Raw genomic sequence first — 22640 nt, forward strand, 5'->3', positions numbered from 1 at the left:
GTACCGATCCTCTCAGGGCGAATTTGACCTTCTCTAGCTTAATAAAACCCGCCATGTCATTGATCCAGGTCTCCACGCTTGGGGGCCTCGCATCCTTCCATTGTAGCAAAATCCTTCGCCGGGCTACTAGGGACGCAAAGGCCAGCACACCGGCCTCTTTCGCCTCCTGCACTCCCGGCTCCACCCCAACCCCAAAAAACGCGAGTCCCCATCCTGGCTTGACCCTGGATCCCACCACCCTTGACACCGTCCTCGCCACCCCCTTCCAGAACTCCTCCAGTGCCGGGCATGCCCAGAACATATGGGCATGGTTCGCTGGACTCCCCGAGCACCTGACACACCTGTCTTCACCCCCAAAGAACCTACTCATCCTCGTCCCAGTCATGTGGGCCCGGTGCAGCACCTTGAATTGGATGAGGCTAAGCCGCGCACACGAGGAGGAAGAATTAACCCTCTCCAGGGCATCATCCTATGTCCCGTCTTCGATCTGTTCCCCCAGTTCCCCCTCCCACTTAGTTTTCAGCTCTCTACTGACGCCTCCTCCACCTCCTGCATAACCTTGTAGATATCAGATATCTTCCCCTCTCCGACCCAGACCCCTGAAAGCACCCTGTCAATCACCCCCCTCGCGGGAAGCGAAGGGAATCCCTCCACCTGCCGTCCAGCAAATGCCTTTACCTGCAGATACCTGAACATGTTTCCCGGGGGGAGCCCAAATTTCTCCTCCAACTCCCCAGGCTCGCAAACCTCCCATCGATAAACAGGTCCCTCAGCTTTCTGATGCCCGCTCTGTGCCAACCCTGAAATCCCCCATCAATGTTCCCCGGGACAAACCTATGGTTCCCCCCTAACGGAGCCTCCATCGAGCCCCCCACTTCTCCCCTATGTCGCCTCCACTGCCCCAAAATCTTGAGGGTAGCCGCCACCACCGGACTCGTGGTATACCTCGTAGGAGGGAGCGGCAACACGCCGTTACCAGGGCCCCCAGGCTTGTATCTCCACAGGACGCCCTCTCCATCCGTTTCCATGCTGCCCCTCCCCCTCCATCACCCACTTGCGTACCATCGACACATTGGCCGCCCAGTAGTACCCCGAGAGATTGGGTAATGCCAGCCCCCCCCCATTCTCTACCCCGCTCCAAGAAGACCCTCTTCACCCTCGGGGTCCCATGCGCCCAAACAAAGCTCATGATGCTGCTGGTCACCCTTCTAAAAAAGACCCTAGGGATAAAGATGGGCAAACACTGGAAGAGGAACAAGAACCTCGGGAGAACCGTCATTTTGACGGACTGCACTCTACCCGCCAACGATAGCGGCACCATGTCCCACCTTTTAAATTCCTCCTCCATCTGCTCCACCAGCCTGGTAAAATTAAGCTTATGAAGAGCCCCCCAACTCCTGGCCACCTGCACCCCCAGGTACCTGAAACTCTTCACTACCCTCTTAAACGGGAGCCTCCCAATTCCCTCCTCCTGATCTCCCGGGTGTACTACAAATACCTCGCTCTTGCCTAAATTTAACTTATAGCCCGAGAAGCCCCCAAATTCCGCTAACAGCTCCATCACCCCCGGCATTCCCCTTTCTAGGTCCGCCACATACAACAGCAGGTCGTCCACATACAGCGATACCCGATGTTCCTCCCCACCCCGCACCAGACCCCTCCATCTTCCTGACTCCCTCAACGCCATAGCCAGAGGTTCAATTGCCAGTGCAAAGAGCAAGGGGGACAGGGGGCACCCCTGCCTGGTCCCACGGTAGAGCCTAAAGTACTCCGATCTCCTTCCATTTGTAACTACACTCGCCATCGGAGCCGCGTAGAGCAGCCTCACCCATTTGATGAATCCCTCCCCAAATCCAAACCGCTCCAGCACCTCCCACAGGTACCCCCACTCAACTCTATCAAACGCTTTCTCTGCGTCCAGCGCCACCACTATCTCCGCCTCCCCCTCCACTGCCGGCATCATGATAACATTTAGCAGTCTCCGCACATTCGTGTTGAGCTGCCGTCCCTTGACAAATCCTGTCTGATCTTCGTGTATCACCCCTGGCACACAGTCCTCTATCCTGGTGGCCAGGATCTTCGCCAGCAACTTGGCGTCAACATTGAGGAGCGAGATAGGCCTGTATGATCCACACTGCAAGGGGTCCTTATCCCGCTTTAGGATCAGAGAGATCAGTGCCCGCGACATCGTCGGGGGCAAAGCCCCCCCCCCTCCCATGCCTCATTGAAGGCTCGCACCAACAGGGGGCCCACCAGATCAGCATACTTTTTATAAAATTCCACCGGGAACCCGTCCGGCCCCGGGGCCTTACCTGACTGCATTTGTCCAATCCCCCTGACTAGCTCCTCCAACTCTATCGGCGCCGCCAGCCCCTCTACCAGCTCCTTTGAACCCTTGGGAAACATAGCCTGTTCATGAAGCTCTCCATCCCCCCTCTCCCCATCGGAGGTTCTGACCGGTACAGTTCCTCGTAGAAGTCCCTAAAGACCCCATTTACTTCTGTCCTCTTCTGCACTACATTCCCACCCCCATCCGTCACTCCACCAATTTCCCTAGCCGCATCTCGCCTACGGAGCTGATGCGCCAACATCCTGCTCGCCTTCTCCCCATACTCATATACCGCGCCCTGCGCCCTCCTCCACTGTGTCTCCGCCTTTCTGGTGGTTAACAAGTCAAATTTGGCCTGCAAACTGCGCCGTTCCCCCAGCAACCCCTCCTCCGGCGCCTCCACATATCTCCTGTCCACATCCAGGAGCTCCCCCACCAGTCTCTCCCTCTCCCTCCTCTCTCTCCTTTCCCTATGGGCCCGGATGGAGATCAGCTCCCCCCGGATCACTGCTTTCAGAGCCTCCCAGACCATCCCCACCCGGACCTCCCCCTTGTCATTGGTATCAAGATACCCCTCAATACTTCTCCGGACCCTCCTACACACCTCCTCATCAGCCAGCATCCCCACATCCAGGCACCAGAGCGGGCCCATCTCCAGATCAACCCAGTGCGGCGCATGGTCTGAAATCGCTATGGCCGAATACTCGGCATCCTGCACCCTCGGGATCAATCCCCTGCTCAGGACGAAAAAATCTATTCGGGAATAAACCCTATGGACATGGGAGAAAAAGGAATACCCCCGCGCTCTCGGCCTCCCAAACCTCCAGGGATCCACCCCTCCCATCTGGTCCATGAATCCCCTCAGTACTTTGGCCGCCGCCGGTCTCCTACCCGTCCTTGAACTGGACCAGTCCAGTGGGGGATCCAGCACTGTGTTAAAGTCTCCCCCCATGATCAGGCCCCCTGCCCCCAGGTCCGGAATGCAGCCCAACAAGCGCCTCATGAAGTCAGCATCATCCCAATTCGGGGCATATACATTAACCAGCACCACCTTCTCTCCCTGCAGCCTACCCTTCACCATAATATATCTGCCCTCCTTGTCTGACACCACCTCAGCCGCCTCGAATGCCACCCTCTTCCCCACCAGAATCGCCATCCCCCGGTTCTTTGCGTCCAATCCTGAGTGATAAACCTGCCCCACCCACCCCTTCCTAAGACGAACCTGGTCCGCCACCTTCAAGTGGGTCTCCTGGAGCATAGCCACGTCCGCCTTCAACCCCTTCAGATGAGAAAATACCCTGGTTCTCTTAACCGGCCCATTCAGCTCCCTCACGTTCCAGGTAATCAGCCGGATCAGAGGGCAACCCGCCCCCCTCCCCCGCCGGCTAGCTATAGCTTATCGACTGCTCGCCCCAGGCCAACTCACCCCGCCCGACCCGTTCCCCATGACGATAACGCCTCTCCTCTACCCCCCTGCCCCCCCCCCCCCCCCGGTCCACACCAGCTCCTTCCTGGCCATTCCAGCAGCAACCCGGTATCCCCCCCCCCCCCCCCCCCCCCCCCCCACCCCCCCCCCCCAGGCTAGGACCCCTCCTAGCCGCGACGCACCCTCCATGGTACTTCCGTGAGTCAGCTGACTTCTGCTGACCCCGGCAGCTCCCGCCAAAACCCATCCCCTCCCGGCATGGGGTCATCCCCCTCTTGCCACACCTCCTTGGCACCGCTTCAGCGCGGGAAAGAAAACCAGTAGAGGCCACGCCCCCACCGCCAGCTCCGCCCCCCCTACCCCGTGGCGCGGGAAACCAGAGGAAAGCCCGCGCTTTCACACTGCCACACCCCACCCTTCTGACGCAGCTCCCCAAAATCCAGTTTCACCCCAACACCCAGCCCCGTACAGAAGAGATCATATAAAATACAAACCCCAACATTCCCCACATACCCCACACCCATACCCAACAGACAGACCCACCCGGAAACAGAGCAAAAAGAAAACCAGCATAAAAAACACACATGTCAAAGTTGAAGAACAGCAACAGCGAAAACAGCAACGGCCATAGTGTGTCCCCAGACCCTAGTTCGAGTCCAGCTTTTCTGCCTGTACAAAGGCCCACGCCTCCTTCGGGGACTCGAAGTAGTGGTGCCGGTCCTTGTATGTCACCCACAGGCGCGCAGGCTGCAGCATTCCAAATCTGACCTGCTTGGCATGCAGCACCGCCTTCGTCCTGTTGAACCCGGCCCGCCGCTTAGCCACCTCCGCACTCCAGTCCTGGTAGATTCTCACTACCGAATTCTCCCACTTGCTGCTCCTCTCTTTCTTAGCCCAGTGCAGCACACACTCCCGGTCACTGAATCGATGGAACCGCACCAGCAACACCCTCGGGGGCTCATTTGCCTTAGGCCTCCTGGCCAGCACTCTGTGAGCTCCCTCAAGCTCCAGGGGCAAATGGAAGGACCCCGCCCCCATCAACGAGCTCAACATCGTGGTCACATACGCCGGGAGATCCGACCCCTCCAGCCTCTCTGCCAGGCCCAGGATCCTCAAATTCTTTCGTCTCGTGCAAATCCGCGACACTCCTGACACCTGCCTGCGGCCCACACGTGGGTCACGACCCCGACTTTTAAAATTACTAATCTAAATAACAGAAATAGACAGTCCCCTGTTCATTACCTTTTCAAAAGATTCAATCATGTTCCTCAGGCATTCCTTACTCTTTACAAATTCTATGCTGGATCTCTGTTCAGCTGAAAAATTTGAACAATTTCCATTATTTGCAGTGACAATATCACAGTTATCAGTTTTCAAGGTGTGGACAGTAAAGTGGATTTGAAGCCTCAAGCAGTTCATCTATGATCTTATCGGAAGATGGAGCAGGCTCGTAATGTCTTAATGGCCCATTCCTGTTCCTAATTCTTGTACTCTTGTGTCCACATTGCTCCTGACCATTCTTTTTCTTTTTTGTAATGAATTTAGAGGACCCAATTATTTTTTTTCAATTAAGGCGCAATTTAGCGTGGCCAATCCACCTCAACAGCACCTCTTTGGGTCATGGGGGGTGAAACCCACGCAGACACGGGGAGAATATGCAAATTCTACAAGACAGTGACCCAGGGCTGGGATTCGAACCCGGGTCCTCAGCGCCGTAGTCCAGTGCTAACTACAGCGCCACCGTGCTGCCCTGCCACTCTTTTTCTTAACGTAATTGTAAAAAAAAAGCGTAAATTTTGTTATCCTGAAAGTTTTTTTTTCTTTTTCCTTTTTATAGTTTTTATTATCTGTCTTATAACCTCTTGTCATTCTTTGTATCCCTCCCCGTTAGCGTGCTAGTTTTTGCATTTTTGTATGCTTTTTCTTCTAGCTTTACGTGGTCCCTTACATCTTCTATCTTCAGCGCTTGTTTTTTTTTGGTAAGTCGAGCTCTTGCTCCTCAAGGGTATAAACTAGTCCTGTTTCGCATTAAGTTCTTTTTCAACACCCCCCCCCCCCCCCCCCACTGATCTTCCATTGTTTTACCCATAAGCAGATTTGTTCGGTTTACTGTGAACAGTCTACATCTCATTACATTGAAGTTAGCCTTATTCGAATCTAGGTTTTTTGGGCTGAATTTTCCTTTCCTGATGTGGGGCCGACTCATGTTGGGCAGGCAAAAATACAGGCTGGTGGAACCTGAAAGTCAAATTCCTTCCCCATTTCTAGCTCCTGTGAGGGAATAGGGGAGAGTTGCGATCTGAAATGTACAGCAAAGGGCGTCAGGGGCATCCTAGTGAAGATTGGTGATGTGGCCACTTTGGCATTTGAAGGCATCGTGTAGGCTTTGGAAGTCTTTATAAACCACTCCAGCTCAGTGCAGATGGAACACAACAGAAGGTTCATTAGAAGTGCGGAAAAGTTTGAAATCCTTTGCAGTACCTCAAATCAGGAAAGCCAGGAAGGTTCTGAATTGGCATCAAGGGATAGTGGGGGAGAGGCATGCATTTGGTGCCTGAACATAAAGAACCTGGGGAAAAATCTGCCATTCAACTGGGCATCAGTCAATTCAGCTATGCTTGAGTAATCTATACTGCCACTGGGCATGGATGCATCTCCCTCAAATCTGCAGGTTATTCAGACAGAACAGCTTCAGCAGCAGTCTCATGTACCTTGAGGAAGAGTCCCCAAGCAGAAAGAGGCACAACCTCAGCAACCAGCACTGATGAGCAGAAGGAATAGTGAATACTCTGCACAACAGGCTTATCTACCTGGAGATGTCAATGCCATTGGCGGAGGAGATATCAGCTGTGCAGGACAGCCTATGAGACCTCGTAAATGATGAGCAGCCATGAGAACCACTGAGTGTCTTTAACACAGAGATAGATAGTTCTTGATTAATAAGGGGATATGGGGTTATGTGAGAAGGCAGGGGAATAGGGGTGAGAAACATATCAGCCATGATTGAATAGCTGAGCAGACATGATGGGTCAAATGGCCTAATTCTGCTCCTATGTCTTATGGTCTTATGATTGATAGACCCTGCCATTAGAACTGAAGGTCACTGTGGCTCTCAACTTCTTCAAGGTGCCTTTCAGGGCTCTGCTGCTGATCTCTGTAGAATATTCCAGTCGGCTGCTCATGCAAGTACAATAGGAAGAGGGGAAAAGATGGTTCTGATCTACATGAAGAAGGAAATTTCCTGCAGCTATTTGAAACAGTAACTCCTGTGTAACAGCCTTACCTATTTTCACTGGTTTTTGCCTTAGAGATTTGGGTACACACTCTTCCAAAGTTGAGGGGCAGCATGCACCTTGTGTACCCAAGATATTTTGCATATTGCATGCTTTAATCCAATGCAGGACACAGAGTAGTTGAAAGTCTCATGCAACTTGCCAGAGTGTAGCAGATCACTGAATTGCTTGTGGCACTGCATCGAGGTTGGCCGGTGTTCACCCAGGGCATTGATCTGCCTGACCTGCATCCACATCCTCTTGGTAATGATGCTGCCTGGAAAAGGGATATGCCCCTCCTGCTTCTGACCAACTGGATCAGGGTATTAAGGTAGCAGTTGTTGAAGCATGGAACTGGAGCATCCCAACCCTCCTTGCTTTTTCCTGATTCAGGCATCCTGACATTGGAATAGAGGAAGTACATGGATCAGTATGAGTGTTGTTCATGTGTCTGGTACATCATTAGCTTGCTTGGATGCCATGATAATGAAGGGATGGTGTTTTATAGTCTGGTATATTAGTGATGGGTCCGCCATGCACAGGCTTGGTGACTATACTATTGCTGTATGAATGCCTGGGGACAAGTGCCTGGGTGCCAAGTGTTGGCATTGTTCCACAAAATTCTAAGGGGCCAGAGCTTGAGAGGTAGATATGCAATAAGGCTAGGGGTAGCCAGAGGAGTGTGCAGTGTCTAGAAAACTTTGTTGAGGTTGTAGAAAGACGGGTTGCGTGAGGAGCTGTGGGTTGAGGTTTGAGTGCAGGGAGTAGCCCCTGAGGTGGACTGTGAATGCTCAGGTAGACTCCTCAGAGGTGTGTGTTCTCAGCCAGCAGATCATGACAGTAATGGATGTAAATGGGTAGGGTGTTTACTGAAGGTTCCCTCATACTGGGCCAACTTTCAGAAGGGTAACCTATTATTACCTAGCAATGACTTCAGCAATGACAATAATTGCTCATAGTTCAGCCAGCTGTGAGAACTTTACTGATAAGTTCCTCAAACAACTTCCGTGAACTATTGCGACATAGAACATAGAAAATACAGCACAGAACAGGCCCTTCGGCCCTCCATGTTGTGCCGAGCATTGTCCGAAACCAAGATCAAGCTATCCCACTCCTTGTCATTCTGGTGTGCTCCATGTGCCTATCCAATAACCGCTTGAAAGTTCCTAAAATGTCCGACTCCACTATCACAGCAGGCAGTCCATTCCACACCCTAACCATTCTCTGAGTAAAGAACCTACCTCGGACATCCATCCTATATCTCCCACCCTGAATCTTATAGTTATGCCCCCTTGTAACAGCTACATCCACCCGAGGAAATAGTCTCTGAACGTCCACTCCATCTATCCCCCTCATCATCTTATAAACCTCTATTAAATCGCCTCTCATCCTCCTCCGCTCCAAAGAGAAAAGCCCTAGCTCCCTCAACCTTACCTCATAAGACCTATCCTGCAAACCAGGCAGCATCCTGGTAAATCTCCTTTGCACCCTTTCCAATGCTTCCACATCCTTCCTATAATTAGGTGACCAGAACTGCACACAATACTCCAAATGTGGTCTCACCAGGGTCATGTACAGTTGCAGCATAACCCCGCGGCTCTTAAACTCAAGCCCCCTGTCAATAAACGCTAACACACTATAAGCCTTCTTCACGGCTCTATTCACTTGAGTGGCAACCTTCAGAGATCTGTGGACATGAACCCCAAAATCCCTCTGTTCCTCCACATTCCTCAGAACCCTGCCATTGACCCTGTAATCCGCATTCAAATTTTTTCTCCCAAAATGAATCACCTCGCACTTATCAGGGTTAAACTCCATCTGCCATTTTTCGGCCCAGCTCTGCATTCTATCAACGTCTCTTTGCAGCCTACATCAGCCCTCCAGATGACAGCAGTGAAGGATCTTTTAACAGTCCCACACAACCAAAACCAATCTCACCACCAAATGCGGCTCTGTGGTGGTGCAGGAGCCAGTGGCCACACCTTCAGCCCATCCCTGACACAATGCCATGTAGATAGTGTGGATGGGCACTGCTGGTTAGGAGGCAGGATCGCAACATCTGGAAATCGGTCAATTCATGATTCTCAGCTGGCTATTAGGGGAGGCGAGTGAGGCGGTGAAGTAGTGGTGTTGTCATTGGCCTAATAATTTAAAGTTCAAATTCCACCATGGTAGATGGTGAAATTTGAATTCAATAAAAAATCTTAATTAAAAGTCCAATGATGATCATGAAACCATTGTCGACGGTCATTAACGCCCATGTGGTGCATTCCTTTGGAGAAGGAAATCTGCTGTCCTTACTTGGTCTGGCATACATGTGACCCCAGGATCCATAGCAATGTGACTGACTCTCAAATAGTCTGATAAGCCACTCAGTTCAAGGGCAATTAGTGATTGACAATAAATTCTGGCCCAGCCATCGACACCTACATCCTAGGAAGGACTTAAAAAAAAGTGAAAATTCAGCCCTTTCTCTCGCGCAAGCTATTCTTGGAAATTCATCATATCATGATCACTATTCAATAAATGTCAATCGTTAAGCTGTTAGCTAAATCATTACTAAATCTAATATGGCCTTCCCCATTGTTGATCCCATGAAATACTGTTGCAGAAAACGATCCCGAACACAGTCAAGGGGATGGATTCTCCCCTATCCGGCGGGGCGGGGAATCCCGGCGGGATGGAGTGGCGTGAACCACTCCGGCACCGGGCCGCTCCAAAGGTGCAGATTTCTCCGCACCTTTCGGGGCCAAGCCCTCATCTTGAGGGGCTAGGCCCGCGCCGGAGTGGTTGCCGTCCCGCTGACTGGCGTGGAAGGCCTTTGGCGCCATGCCAGCCGGGGCCAAAGGGACTTCGCCGGCCGGCGGAAGTCCACGCATTTGCTGGAGCATCAGCGGCTGCTGACTTCATCCCCGCGCATGCGCAGGGGAGGGGGTCACTTCCGCATCGGCCATCACGGAGGCTATGGCCGATGCGGAAGGAAAATAGTGCCCCCACGGCACAGGCCCGACTGCGGATCAGTGGGCCCCGACCGTGGGCCAGGCCACATTGGGAGCACCTGCCCAGAGCCAGATCGCCCCGCGGCCCCCCCCCAGGACCCCGGAGCCCGCCCGCACCGCCAGTCCTGCTGGGAAGGGAGGTGGTTTGATTCACGCCGGCGGGAGAGCATTACAGCAGCTGGACTTTGGCCCATCGCGGGCCGTAGAATCGCCAGGCGGGAGCCCGCCAACCGGCACAGTGCGATTCCCACCCCGGCTGAATATCCGGTGCCGGAGAATCCGGGACACGGCGGGGGCGGGATTCACGCCGGCCCCCGGCGATTCTCCGACCCGGCGGGGAGTGGGAAATCTTTTCTGACCATAAGCAAGCATACTTATCGCAATGCCATTTGATAGTGTGGGTGGGCACTGCTGGTCAGGAGGCAGGATCGCAATCTATGTGAAAATGGAAATACCCAATTTAAACCATTCTGGGTGGAACTCTCCCATTTTTGAAACTGAGGCACGTGGATCTAATGGCACCTGTCCAGCCGACCAGAATAGCAGGATTCTGTGCTCGATTCTGTGCTTTTAAGTTCATTAAATATGCACAAGCGAGTTCCCTTCTGACTCTCCTGGCAAGCAGGGAGCTGATTTGTCCGCCACGTCCTGAGCTGAGGGGATTGAAGGTCCTGCAACCATATTTAAATACGAGTCCAGCACACTGATATCACTCTTTCCATCCCACTTGTCTCCACCAGACCGTTCAGGATGTCAGCAACTCAGAGGAAAAAGGTTAGTAGCCTCAAGAAGTCTGTTCCTTGATTCAATGAACCTCCCCCTGAGACCATCACCTGAGAGATGCCCATGCCACACATAGACCTCTACCCGCCGCATCTGGAACCTTCATCCATTCCTTTCAGTAAACAATGTTTACCTTTTACTTCTTCTTTGTGAGTTATTCAAGCAGCCATGCCAGGGTCCTGCTCCCCTCCCTTTGGTCTTCCCTCTGCCTTCAATTGTTCTTCGTCTTCATCCACCTCCTTGCCCCTTTGCATGTCATTCTGACCCCCATTGTCAGCAATATGGCAGAAAGTTGCTGCACCCACTTCAGTCTCTTTTGTAAAATGCGGCCAGCATTTATTGCTAGTTGCCAGTTGCCTTTCAGAAGTTGGTGGTGAGGCCTTCTTTTGTTACTTACTTGCTTAATTGGTACATTTAAACATTCTACCACTTCATATACTAATAAGTATAGTAACAAAATTAGAAGATTATATGGAACTACAACAGATTTCATTAAAACAAATTTGGTGTGGATAGATTACATCTTTTAACTTTTATATCAAACTCCTCTCTATTCCTTGCCTTCCAATTTGTTAACTATTAGTTTCCCCCATTGTATTATCTGTTTTTTTAGTAATACAAGATGGCCCAACTCAACACTACTCCATGGTTGCTGTACAAGGAGACTGCTCAGTCGAGGAAATACCTATCAGCTGATCCTATTCAGTTTGTCTAAACTTATAAAAATTAAATGACTATCAAGAGTAAGAGACTATGTGGAATAAGTATTTCATGCTACGAAAGGGAAAATGCTGGAAAATCTCAGCACGTCTGGCAGCATCTGGAGGGAGAGAAAAGAGCTAACGTTTCAAGCCCGATGACTCTTTGTCAAAGTATTTCATGCTCTTCATTTATATAACATGACTGATAAAAACAGGCTACTAATGGTGCTGCAGTAAAAAGACTGGTGTGCTCCAGTTCCTCGGGTTAATGCTACCAGTAATTACACAAGAAATAAAGCATTGAATCTTGCATAGTAACCATTTGTTCAATATCGGGATGGGTTTTTCCTGTTATGGGTTCTTCTTAAATTCTTCAGTGCAAGATTTGTTAATTGTGTCTAGTGTGCTTTCTGCTGGCTAATCCAGATTTAAAAAAATAAATTTAGAGTACCTATAATTTTTTTCTAATTAAGGGTCAATTTAGTGTGGCAAATCTACCGACCCTGCACATCTTTGGGCTGTGGGAGTGAGACTCATGCAGACAAAGGGAGAATGTACAAACTCCACAAAGACAGTGACCCAGGGCCGGGATCAAACCTGGGTTCTCAGCACCGTGAGGCAGCAGTGCTAACCACTGTGCCACCGTACCGCCCCTAATCCAGATTTTAACCAGATATTGTTCTGTTCATGACAACACATACCTAATTGTTTGGTAAATCAGAGTTGTTGGTAGTGGTTCACTTACCTTCGCCTTTGCAGCAGTTAACACACTTTCCATTTTTAATTTCTGTGTTTCCAACTGTCAATAGAAAAAAAGAACAGAATTTGTCAAGTGCTTGATGGAGTCCGGTTTTATTCATAGTTTTATTCTTATAGGGGCTTGTTGAACACAAATATCTAAAAGGCAAAATATTAAAAATGTCTTGACTGTGGGAACACAGTCATTTTTTCATATAATGAATTAACCATTGTATTCCATTGTATCAGTACTGAAAACAGATTGTTCTCCGTGTAATCAACGAATCAATTTTCGCTAGGCCACTGCCAAGCTGAGAAACATGGCATGTATGAGAAAACATATCCAGTATTTTTCCTAAGACTGCGCACCCAGATACTAAGCTTGTTTTGATAGGCAGCAGTCAACTTTAATTAATGTCCAATGTTTGATGAACAAATTATCCTCTCAGAAGTGGCTGGGGAAGCAGTGAGGTGAGTGGGTGGTGAAGATCAAGGAGAAATGGGAAGGGGAGTTGGGAAGGGAGATCAATTGGGGAGTATGGAGTGAGACACTGCGTAGGGTAAACGGGACCTCCTCTGTATCAGGATGAGCCTGATATAGTTTAAGGTGGTGCACAGGGTGCATATGACTCAGGAGCAAATGAGGGGGTTCTTTCAGGGGGTAGCAGATGAATGTGAGGTGTGGGCAGGGGGCAGTGAATCACGCACACATATTTTGGGGTTGCGAACAATTGGGAAAATTCTGGGCGGGAATGTTCGATGTCTTAGTCAGGGTACTGGAGGAGAAGGTGGACCCGGACCCTTTGGTGGTGATATTTGGGGTTTCAGAGAAGCCGGAGCTCATGGAGAGGAGGAAGGCCGATGTTATGGCCTTCGCCTCTCTGATTGCACGGCAGCATATTTTGCTGGAGTGTCGGACAGCATCTCAACCGGGGGTAGCGGCTTGGTTGGGTGACCTGTACGACTTCCTGCGGTTAGAGAAGATAAAGTATGAGTTAAGATGTTCAGCAGGAGAGTTTGAGAAAAGGTAGGGGATATTTGTGACCGTGTTTGAGGAGCTGTTCATCGCAGGGGGGTGGGGGGTGGGTAGAGGGGGGGGGGGGAGGGAGTGAAAAACGGGAAAAATTTGTACAGACTGCATAGTTGATTGTTGATAAGTATGTTTCCGGGGTGGTTTCTGGCTGTAATCTGCTTTGATACATGTTTGTAATAAAATACATTTTTAAAAAATGTTATCCTCTAAGTAACAGACATTCATTTGAACAAACAGGGAGGTCTCAGCTGCGAATTAGCAGCCAATGAAAGTAAATGAGGGGTTAAACCAGAGATAAGAATTTCCGTAAAAGTAGGATCTTCCTTCCCGTATCTGCCACCCCAGGTGCTACAGGATAAGGTAGTGTCAAAAGCGGGAGTGGGGGAGGGGCAAGTATCGGAACTCTATAAGGAGCTGATGGACTGGGAGAGAGCCCCGATAGGGGACGTGAAGCGGAAGTGGGAGGAAGAGTTGGGTTGGGAGTTGGGTTGGGTTTGGAGGGTGGGTTATGGGAGGACGCCCTTGTGGTAGTCACCACTGTTGTATTGTATATATCGCATATGAGGTGTATTACGGTAAGGCTCCTGTACTACAGGTATGGGGGTAGATCCATGCCTGCTGGCTCTGCCCAGTAGGCGGAGTATAAATGTGTGGGCTCTCCGAGCTGCAGCCATTTCTGCAATGCTTTCGGTGAGGTGCTGCTCCCTCACGGTACACCCCATTAACCAGAAATTCTCCCTGGCCTCCGTATCCCACTCCGTGGCGATCCGGGGTACTGCACCGCCACCCTCACCATCCAAGGCGTAGAGTTCAGCGGCTTCCAACTCTACGTCCTACCCAACCTCTGCGCTGCCTTGCTACTCGGCCTGGACTTCCAGTGCAACCTCCAGAGCCTGACCCTTAAATTTGGCAGACCCCTACCACCCCTTACTGTCTGTGGTCTCACGACCCTTAACGTCGACCCACCTTCTCTGTTTGCGAACCTCACCCCGGATTGCAAACCCGTCGCCACCAGGAGCAGACGGTACAGAGCCCAGGACAGGACCTTCATCAGGTCTGAGGTCCCAGCGGCTGCTACGAGAAGGTTGGATTGGATTGGATTGGATTGGATTTGTTTATTGTTACGTGTACCGAGGTACAGTGAAAAGTATTTTTCTGCAATCAGCTCAACAGTCATTAAGTACATGGGAAGGAAAGGGAATAAAAGAAAATACATAATAGGGCAACACAAGATATACAATGTAACTTCATAAGCACTGGCATCGGATGAAGCATACAGGGTGTAGTGTTAATGAGGTCAGTCAATAAGAGGGTCATTTAGGAGTCTGGTGACAGTGGGGAAGAAGCTGTTTTTGGGTCTGTTCGTGCGTGTTCTCAGACTTCTGTATCTCCTGCCCGATGGAAGAAGTTGGAAGAGTGAGTAAGCCGGGTGGGAGGGATCCTTGATTATGCTGTCCGCTTTCCCCAGGCAGCGGGAGGTGTAGATGGAGTCAATGGATGGGAGGCAGGTTTGTGTGATGGACTGGGCGGTATTCACGACTCTCTGAAGTTTCTTGCGATCCTGGGCCGAGCAGTTGCCATACGAGGCTGTGATGCAGCCCGATAGAGTAGGGGGCTAAGTACGCAGCCTTGCGGGGCCCCGGTATTGAGGGCTATTGTGGAGGAGGTGATGTACATTCTTACTGATTGTGGTCTGTTGGTCAGAAAATCGAGGATCCAGTTGCAGAGTGGAGAGCCAAGTCCTAGGTCTTGGAGCTTTGATATGAGCTTGGCTGGGATTATGGTGTTGAAGGCGGAGCTGTAGTCAATAAATAGGAGTCTGATGTAGGAGTCCTTGTTTTCAAGATTTCTAGGGATGAGTGTAGGGCCAGGGAAATGGCGTCTGATGTGGACCGGTTGCAGCGGTATGCGAATTGAAGTGGATCAAGGTGTTCTGGGAGTATGGAGATGATGCGCTTCATGATCAGCCTCTCGAAGCACTTCATTACGACTGAAGTCAGGGCCACCGGACGGTAGTCATTGAGGCACGTTGCCTGGTTCTTCTTTGGTACCGGTATGATGGTGGTCTTTTTGAAGCAGGTGGGGACCTCGGAGTGGAGTAGGGACAGGTAAAGATGTCTGTGAATACCTCTGCCAGCTGGTCCGCGCAGGTATTATCAAGGCCAGCAGCAGCCCCTGGAGAGCTCAAGTGGCAGTTGTAAAAACTGGGGAGAAAACAGGATGGTCGTTGACTACAGTCAGACCATCAATCGGTACATGCAGCTCGACGCATACCCCCTCCCACACATATCTGATATGGTCAATCAGATTGCACAGTACCGGGTCTTCTCGACAGTGGACCTGAAATCTGCCTACCACCAGCTCCCCATTCGTAAGGCGGACCGCCCGTACACCGTGTTTGAAGCGGACGGCTGCCTTTACCACTTCCTTAGGGTTCCATTCGGCGTCACTAACGGCGTCTCGGTCTTCCAACGGGAGATGGCCCGAATGGTTGACCGGTACGGACTGCGGGCCACCTTCCCGTACCTGGATAGCGTCACTATCTGCGGCCACGACCAGCAGGACCACAACGCTAACCTTTCCAAATTTCTCCACACCGCCAAATTCCTCAACCTAACCTACAACAAGGAGAAGTGCGTGTTCAGCACTAACCGATTAGCCATCCTCGGCTATGTGGTTCAAAATGGAGTTCGAGGGCCCGACCCTGATCGCATGCGCCCCCTCATGGAACTCCCCCTTCCCCACTGCCCCAAGGCTCTCAAACGATGCCTGGGGTTCTTCTCGTACAACGCCCAGTGGGTCCCTAACTGTGCAGACAAGGCCCGCCCACGCATTCACTCCACTGTTTTCCCACTGACGGCCGAGGCTCACCAGGTCTTCAACCGTATCAAGGCCAATATCGCGAAGGCCACGATGCACGCGGTCGACAAGACGCTCCCCTTCAAAGTCGAGAGCGATGCATCAGACGTCACTCTGGCAGCCATCCTCAACCAGGCAGGCAGGCCCGTGGCATTCTTTTCACGCACTCCGAAATTTGGCACTCCTCTGTCGAGAAGGCGGCCCAAGCCATAGTAGAAGCTGTGCGGCATTGGAGGCATTATCTGGCCGGCAGGAGATTCACTCTCCTCACTGACCAATAGTCGGTTGCCTTCATATTCAACAACACACAGCGGGGCAAGATCAAAAATGATAAGATCTTGAGGTGGAGGATCGAACTCTCCACCTACAATTATGAGATTTTGTATCGCCCCGGTAAGCTCAACGAGCCCCCGATGCCCTATCCCGAAGTACATGTACCAGTGCACAAGTGGACCGACTCCGGACCCTGCACGACGATCTCTGTCACCCAGGGGTCACCTGTTTTTTCCACTTCGTAAAGGCTCGCAATCTGCCCTACTCCATCGAGGAGGTCAGGGCTATCACCAGAGACTGCCAGGTCAGCCCAGAGTGTAAACCGCACTTCTACCGGCCAGACCGAGCGTACCTGGTGAAGGCCTCCCGCCACTTTTAACTCCTTAGCGTGGATTTCAAGGGGCCCCTCCCCTCCACTGACCGAAACACGTACTTTCTTAACGTGGTCGACGAATACTCCAGATTCTCCTTCGTCGTCCCATGCCCCGATATGACTCTGCCACCGGCATCAAAGCCCTCAACACCATCTTCGCTCTGTTCGGTTTCCCCGACTACATCCATAGCGACCGGGGATCCTCATTTATGAGCGATGAGCTGCTCCAGTACCTGCTCAGCAAGGGCATCGCCAAGAGCAGGACGACCAGCTACAACCCCCGGGGAAATGCGCAGGTGGAGTGGGAAAATGGAACGGTCTGGAAAGCCATCCAGCTGGCCCTACGGTCCAGGAATCCCCCGGCCTCCCGCTGGCAGGAGGTCCTCCCCGACACCCTTCACTCCAATTGGTCGCTCCTCTGCACTGCGACTAACGAAACCCCATATGAATGTCTCTTTGCCTTCCCTGGGAAGTCCATCTCCGGGGTTTCGCTAACAACGTGGCTGGCAGCTCCAGGACCCGTTCTCCTCCGCAAGCATGTGCGGCTCCACAAGGCGGACCCGTTGGTCGAGAAGTTCACGCAAACCCACAGTACGCCCCTGTGGCGTACCCTGACAGCCGCCAAGACACAGTCTCCCTCAGGGACCTGGCGCCAGCCGGGTCCCCACACCCCACCCTCTGCCTCGGCGCCACCCTCCCTCCGCCCAGCGTACCTCACCACAGCCCCCGCTCCAGGACGATCCGTCCTCTCCTCGGTCCCACCCGGGCATGAAGATGAGGTTGACATGCTCCCGGAGTCAGAACCGACGCCTGCATCACCACCGGGACTGCAGCGCTCGCAATGAGGGATCAAGGCGCCCGAGCGTCTGAATTTGTAAACTTTTCCTAAAATGTTAAACACCTGCATGTAAATTGTCTTCCACCACCCCCGCTGGACTCTTTTTCAACAGGGGGTGAATGTGGTAGTCACCACTGTTGTATTGTATATATCGCATATAAGGTACATTGCGGTAAGGCTCCTGTACTACAGGTACTGGGGTTGATCCCTGTCTGCTGGCTCCGCCCAGTAGGCGGAGTATAAATGTGTGGGCTCTCCGAGCTGCAGCCATTTTGGCAGAAGTTGTGGGAGGCTGCACATCTCTGCATAATAAAGCCTCAATTTACACTCTAATCTTGTCTCGTCGTAATTGATAGTGCATCAGCCCTGAGGAGAGTCAATGCATCATCGTTGTGTGCCAGGTTTAGGCTTATACAATTTAAGGTGGTAAACAGGGTGTGGTGAATGTATTCACCTAATGAATGAATGACCTATGACCTGGAAGTGGTGATACGAGCTGCTTCCGTGTACTGTACTATTGAAGCACGATCAATTGCACGAAAGACTCAGATTGGTGCAACTGTGGCTTTATTACAGTCAGATGCATGGCCTCCTACTGCAGCTGGCAAAATGGCTGATCAGGAGGAGGACATGCATATTTATCTGGCTCCTTGTGGGGGGAGCTAGCTGGCAGGGGCTAGCTGCGAACCTGTAGTGCAGGTCCTACCGTACATCCCCTAATACAGGTGCACAGTGGTTCACCACATTCACCCCCTGTTAAAAATGAGTCCGGCGGGGGTGGCGTGGAACTATATACAGATTTACAAATAATTTACAGTGGGAAGGTGAAAATAATATGTCCATTTTGGTAGTCCGGTGCCCGCCAGAGGTTAAGTCGGTCCGGTGGTTTGACGGTTCGCTGGGAGTGACCTAACGGTGGCGACGATGTCGCTGCTGGCGTCGCCGACGTAGGTGCTGGTGGTGTTGGTGCTGGTCAGTAGTCGGATGACTCCGGGAGCATGCCAAAATCTTCCTTGTCCTCTAATGTGGGCAGGGGAAGGAGGGATGGACCTGGTGGGGCTAATGTTGGGAGCGCCGGGGAGGGGAGGGTGGCGGGTGGGTGGGGAAGTGTGTGGGAGAGGAACCTGAGGGAGCCAGGTCCCTGAGTGAGACGGTATCCTGGCGGCCGTCGGGGAACTCCACATAGGCATACTGGGGGTTGGCGTGGAGCAAGTGTACCCTGTCCACCAAGGGGTCCGTCTTGTGGAGTCGGACATGCCTACGTAGAAGGATCGGTCCTGGAGCTGCAAGCCAAGTCGGGAGCAACACCCCCGATGTGGACTTCTTGGGGAAGGTGAAAACATGTTGTGCGGCATTGGAGGCATTACCTGGCCAGCAGGAGATTCACTGTCCTGACTAACCAACGGTCGGTAGCTTTCATGTTCAACAACACACAGTGGGGCATGATCAAAAATTATAAAATCTTGCAGTGGAGAATCGAGCTCTCCACCTATAATTATGAGATTTTGTATCGCCCCGGCAAGCTCAACGTTCATGGGGTGTGTTATTTGTGGTGGTGCACAATAGAGACCGTATGGAGTGTACTGCATCAGGGAGGACATCCTGCCAGCGAGAGGCTGGGGGGTTTCTGGACTGTAGGACCAGCTGCACGGCCCTCCAAACCGTTCCGTTCTCCCTCTCTACCTGCCCGTTTCCCCGGGGGTTGTAGCTGGTCGTCCTGCTGGAGGCGATACCCCAGCTGAGCAGGAACTGACGCAGCTCATCGCTCATGAATGAGGATCCCCTGTCACTGTGGATGTAGTCGGGGAAACCGAACAGAGCGAAGATGGTGTTGAGGGCCTTGATGACGGTGGCAGACGTCATATCGGGGCATTGGATGGCGAAGGGGAACCTGGAGAATTCATCGACCACACTGAGGATATATGTGTTTCGGTCGGTGAAGGGGAGGGGCCCTTTGAAATCTACGCTGAGGCATTCAAAGGGGCGGGACGCTTTCACCAGACGCGTGCGGTCCGGCCGGTAGAAGTGCGGCTTGCACTCCGCACAGATCTGGCGGTCTCTGGTGACTGTCCGTATGTCCTCGATGGAGTAGGGCAGATTGCGGGCTTTGGCGAGGTGGTACAATCGAGTGACACCCGAGTGACAAAGGCTGTCGTGCAGGGCCTGGAGTTGGTCTACTTGTGTGCTGGCACATGTACCTCGGGAGAGGGCGTCTGGGGGCTCGTTGAGCTTGCCGGGGCGATATAAAATCTCGTAATTATCGGTGGAGAGCTCGATTCTCCACCGCAAGATTTTTGATCTTGCCCCGCTGCGTGTTGTTGAACATGAAAGCTACCGACCGTTGGTCAGTGAGGAGAGTGAATCTCCTGCTGGCCAGGTAATGCCTCCAATGCCGCACAGCTTCATCAATAGCCTGGGCCTCTTTTTCAACGGATGGATGCGGGAAAAGAATGCCACGGTTCTGCCTGCCTGATTTAGAGTGGCGGCGAGGGCGACATCTGAAGCATCGCTTTCTACTTGAAAGGGCAGTGTCTCATCTACTGCGTGCATCCCGGCCTTGGCTATGTCTGCTCTAATACGGGCGAATGCATGTTGTGCCTCGGCTGTGAGTGGAAATTGAGTGGACTGTATAAGTGGGCGGGCCTTGTCCGCGTAGTTTGGGACCCACTGGGCGTAGCAGGAGTAGAATCCAAGGCAGTATTTGAGGGCCTTGGGGCAGTGGGGGAGGGTGAGCTCCATGAGGGTGCGCATGCGGTAGGGATCAGGCCCCAGGAGTCCGTTTTGGACTACATAGCCGAGGATGGCTAGACGGGTCGTACGGAACACACACTTCTCCTTGTTGTATGTAAGATTGAGGAGAGTGGCGCTGCGGAGAAATTTAGAGAAGTTGGCGTCGTGGTCTTGCTGGTCACGGCCGCAGATGGTGACGTTGTCCAGGTACGGAAACGTGACCCGCAGACCGTCCCGGTCGACCATTCGGGCCATCTCCCTTTGGAAGACCGAGACCCCGTTAGTGACGCCGAAGGGACCCCTAAGAAATTGATAGAGCCGACCGTCCGCCTTGAAGGCAGTGTATGGACGGTCCGATTTACAGATGGGGAGCTGGTGGTAGGAGATTTCAGGTCAATTGTTGAGAAGACCCGGTATTGTGCAATCTGATTGACCATATCAGATATGCGTGGGAGGGGGTACGCGCGAGCTGCGTCTACCGATTGATGGTCTGGCTGTAGTCCACGACCATTCTGTGTTTCTCCCCAGTTTTAACTACTACCACTTGGGCTCTCCAGGGGCTATTGCTGGCCTCGATGATATCCTCCCGAAGCAGCCGCTGGACTTCGGACCTGATGAAGGTCTTGTCCTGGGCGCTGTACCGTCTGCTCCTGGTGGCGACGGGCTTGCAATCCGCAGTTAGATTGGCAAAGAGGGAGGGGGTTCAACCTTGAGGGTCGTGAGGCCGCCTACGGTGAGTGGAGGTAGGGGCCTGCCGAATTTGAGGGTTAGGCTCTGGAGATTACACTGAAAATCCAGATCCAGTAATAGTGCAGCACAAAGGTTGGGGAGGGCGGAGAGGCGAAAACCGCTGAATTCTACGCCCTGGACTGTGAGACTGACCACACAGAACCCTCGGATCGAGACAGAGTGGAATCCGGAGGCCAGGGAGATCCGTTGGTTGGCGGGATGGACCGCGAGGGAGCAGCGCCTTACCGTGTCTGGGTGAATAAAGCTTTTGGTGATCCCGGAGTCCAGCAGGCAAGAGGTCGCGTGGCCATTGATTTTCACTGTCGTCGAAGCAGTGGCCAGGTTGTGAGGACGGAACTGGTCCAGTGTCATCGAGGCGAGCTGCGGGTGGTCGTCCGAGGATTCAGATGGGGAGCGTCGGCGACCTGGATCCAGCGTTCCAGTCCAGTGGGGGAGACAAAATGGCGGCGTCCGGAGGACCTGTTGGGAACAAGATGGTGGCGTCCATGGAGCGCATGTTGTGGGGGCAGGGAAAGATGGCGGAGCCCATGGTGCGCACGTTGTGGGGGCGGGGCAAGATGGAGGCGCCCACGGGTGCCCACGCACATGGACCTGGGGGGAGAAGATGGTGGCGCCCACTGGTCGTACATGGTCCTGGGAGGAGAAGATGGCGGCGCCCATTGTGCGTTCGGCTGGGGGGAGGGGGCGATTGCGGGCGCGATAGCAGCGACTGCGCGGGCCTGGCACACAGCTGCAAAATGGGCCTTTTTACCGCAGGATTTGCAAGTGGCGGTGCGGGCTGGGCAGCGTTGGCGGGGGTGCTTCTGCTGGCCGCAGAAGTAGCAGCAGGGACCCCCAGGGTGCGTGGCGTGGCGGGCGGCGCAGGCCCCAGCCAGGGGGGTGCGTCATTTGCGGGGTCCAGGAGGGGCAGGAGGGGTGGGCCGCGCGGCGAGCGGGGTAGGCTTGGACGTTTCGAGATGCGACCATCATGGAGAGTGCTAAAGTTTTGGTCTCCGTTAGGTCGAGCGTGGCCCCTTCCAGCAGTCGTTGTCGATGTGGTCCGACGCAATCCCCGTTACGAATGCGTCACGCATGAGGAGATTGGAATGTTCAGTGGCCATGACGGCCCGACAGTCACAGTCCCATACGAGTGGGATAAGAGCCCGCCAGAAGTCTTCAATCGACTCACCAGATAGTTGTACGCGAGTGGCGAGTACAGGCCTTTGAAGTTTGTCTTCTGAGCATAGTTATCTTTTAGGAGTGTCATTGCTTCCGCGAAACTTGGGGAATCCTGCATCAACGGAAACACGCTGGAGCTCAACCTGGAGTATAGAACTTGAATCTTCTGAGCTTCCGTCTGCGTGAGGGTCGCAGCGTTGATGTGGGTCTCAAAAGAAGCCTGCCAGTGATTAAAGTCCTTTCTGGCGTCTGGCAAGTGCAGATCCAGCTGCAGGCGATCTGGTTTGATCCTGATGTCCATAATGTAGAAAAATCTGACTGTAATAAATTGATGCACGATCAATTGTACTAAAGACTCGGATTGGTATAACTGTGGCT

The 22640-nt window shown here is 52.6% G+C and overlaps 1 protein-coding gene across 1 annotated transcript in view; it reads right to left on the bottom strand.

Annotated features, from left to right (window-relative positions):
• c5h10orf67 (chromosome 5 C10orf67 homolog) overlaps positions 1–22640 on the bottom strand; it is a 434228-nt gene that overhangs the window by 165877 nt on the left and 245711 nt on the right. Inside the window, exon 9 of the mRNA XM_038796454.1 lies at positions 12256–12309. Coding sequence (XP_038652382.1) covers positions 12256–12309 — 54 coding nt within the window. The remainder of the gene's footprint in view (positions 1–12255; positions 12310–22640) is intronic.

Source organism: Scyliorhinus canicula, chromosome 5 (genome assembly GCF_902713615.1).
Source record: "Scyliorhinus canicula chromosome 5, sScyCan1.1, whole genome shotgun sequence".
In the NCBI taxonomy this organism is placed as follows: domain Eukaryota; kingdom Metazoa; phylum Chordata; class Chondrichthyes; order Carcharhiniformes; family Scyliorhinidae; genus Scyliorhinus; species Scyliorhinus canicula.